Here is a 2039-nt window from a genome sequence, read left to right as displayed (position 1 = left end):
TCAAGGACCCAAAGCGGCTGTACTGCAAAAACGGGGGCTTCTTCCTGCGCATCCACCCCGACGGCCGCGTGGACGGGGTCCGGGAGAAGAGCGACCCTCACGGTGAGTGCTGGCCTGCGCCTCTGCCCGCTCAGCTTCCCTGCGACCCTCGTGGGACCTGCGGTTTCCTCCTCGCGGCCCTCAGCGGTTTCGGGTTCACCGCGCGCGCCCTCCTGGGAACTGCGGTGTCCGGTTAGAAGTCCGCTGAGCTTTGGGGAGCAGAAATTTGCCCAGGTAAACCGGTTCTCTCGGCCTGAGTTGCAGGGTGTCCCTTGGCCCGACCACCTGTTGCGTGGGGGCTGCCTGGCCTGCCAGGAGAGGTGAGCAGCTCTCAGAGCCCGACCTCCCTCAACTGAGACCGGAGGGACCGCGGCAGAATTGCTCTTTCCTTAAAAGATAAATGCCTTTCCACAGCGCTGGCCTGAGGTTCCCACTCGGTGGGGCCTGAGACATTCTTGCACACTACTCTCACTCGTTTCTGTTTTTTTCCGATTGAAAAATGCTGAAAGAGCCAAAACAAAAACAAAGAAACAAACAATTCCCCTGGCTTTGATAATGGAGTGTGACAAATCTATATTGTAATAATGAAGAGTACAGAAGTCTTCCACCTACATAATAGCTTTGGGAGATTGAGCGGCACTTAACCCCAGAGCCAGTTTTCTTATCCCTAAAGTGGCCATAATATCTGCCTTGAAGGGGCTTTAAGGATAAATGAGAATTACACTTTTGCTTTCCATAAAAAGGGAAAGTAATCTATTTATGGTTATAGAAATAACAGTGGCCTGAATCAGTGGTTCTAGAACACTAGGGCTGCATCAGAATCACCTGGAGGGTTGTAACAGATTGCTGGATCTTATTCCTGGAGTATCTCAGTTCCTGGGCCTGGAGTTGCAACTGAGTGGTTGGCTTTCTAACAGGTTGAAAGTGATGCTGATCCGAGAACCATGCCTGGAGAGCCACTGGTCTAGATTAAAGAGGAAGAAAGGGGCATACAGTGGGCCTGTTTACAACTCTTCATGGCATTTGGAATGGCAGTGAGAACCAGAGTATTTCACTCAGCTCTGTAGATTCGTTTTAAAAGCTCTGTGTTCTGGCACACTTTCTTCTATGAGTCCCAAGGAGAGAGTCTGATCCTCTGACTGCCCCAGAAAAGGGCAGCGGGGGGTCCAGAGTTTCATCTTAGGTTGAAATGCACTTCATTCCCTCTGTGTGTGGGAAGAGGAGGAAGCTCTACAACCAAACAGTTGACCAAGGGATGGGAAATACACTTTTACATTTGCTAGGTCTTTTAAAAAAAAAAGTCACTTATTTGCTTTTTAATTGTTACATAAAAACATAAAAAATATACATATTAATGGAGTAATGTGCTTTTGTACACGTATAATGCATTATATAATGTCTAAATTAGAACAAACATTACTCAATTATGGTAAAAACTTAAAAATCCTAGCTTTTCCAAATATAGATTATGGACCACAGCTATATCTCTACTGTTCAATAGCATATCAGAACTTCTTGCTTCTATATAACTTAGTATTAAGTGGGCCTTTATTGCTTCCAAAGTAGAAACTTAAGAAAACATGCAGGTCTTTACATTTTTTAAGGCCTGTTATCATTTTTAAATTTATTAGTCACTTTATTCAATAAAACTGAAAAGACGCTTATAACATATATTAAGGATTAGTGCTATTTCTCTGTTCCTGTAGATTTCAGCAAATATACCTCTGTGTTTCAAGTTTTGTTCTGCAGTTGTCTGCTAGATTAGCTTGACTGAGTAGAGCAAGGTACATATATATCCCAGTTCTATTCTTTCCTGGTGTCACAAACTTGTTCAAAAAAGCATGCTTTATGACTAATGGACAGAAGAATTATCTTTCAACTTAGATTCTTAGGACCTCATCTGATACTCTTAAAATACTCTATCTGTTGGATCATTTTTTCACTGAAGCTGTTTGTTTTTGGTTTTTGTTTTTGTTTTTTTTTTTTTTTTTTTTTTTTTT

At 43.0% G+C, this 2039-nt stretch overlaps 1 protein-coding gene across 1 annotated transcript in view; it reads left to right on the top strand.

Annotated features, from left to right (window-relative positions):
* Fgf2 (fibroblast growth factor 2) overlaps nt 1-2039 on the top strand; it is a 62770-nt gene that overhangs the window by 702 nt on the left and 60029 nt on the right. Inside the window, exon 2 of the mRNA XM_033759855.1 lies at nt 6-102. Coding sequence (XP_033615746.1) covers nt 6-102 — 97 coding nt within the window. The remainder of the gene's footprint in view (nt 1-5; nt 103-2039) is intronic.

Source organism: Fukomys damarensis, unplaced genomic scaffold (genome assembly GCF_012274545.1).
Source record: "Fukomys damarensis isolate Sample0158 unplaced genomic scaffold, DMR_v1.0_HiC HiC_scaffold_38, whole genome shotgun sequence".
Lineage (NCBI taxonomy): Eukaryota > Metazoa > Chordata > Mammalia > Rodentia > Bathyergidae > Fukomys > Fukomys damarensis.
This window is presented reverse-complemented; position numbering and strand designations above follow the sequence as displayed.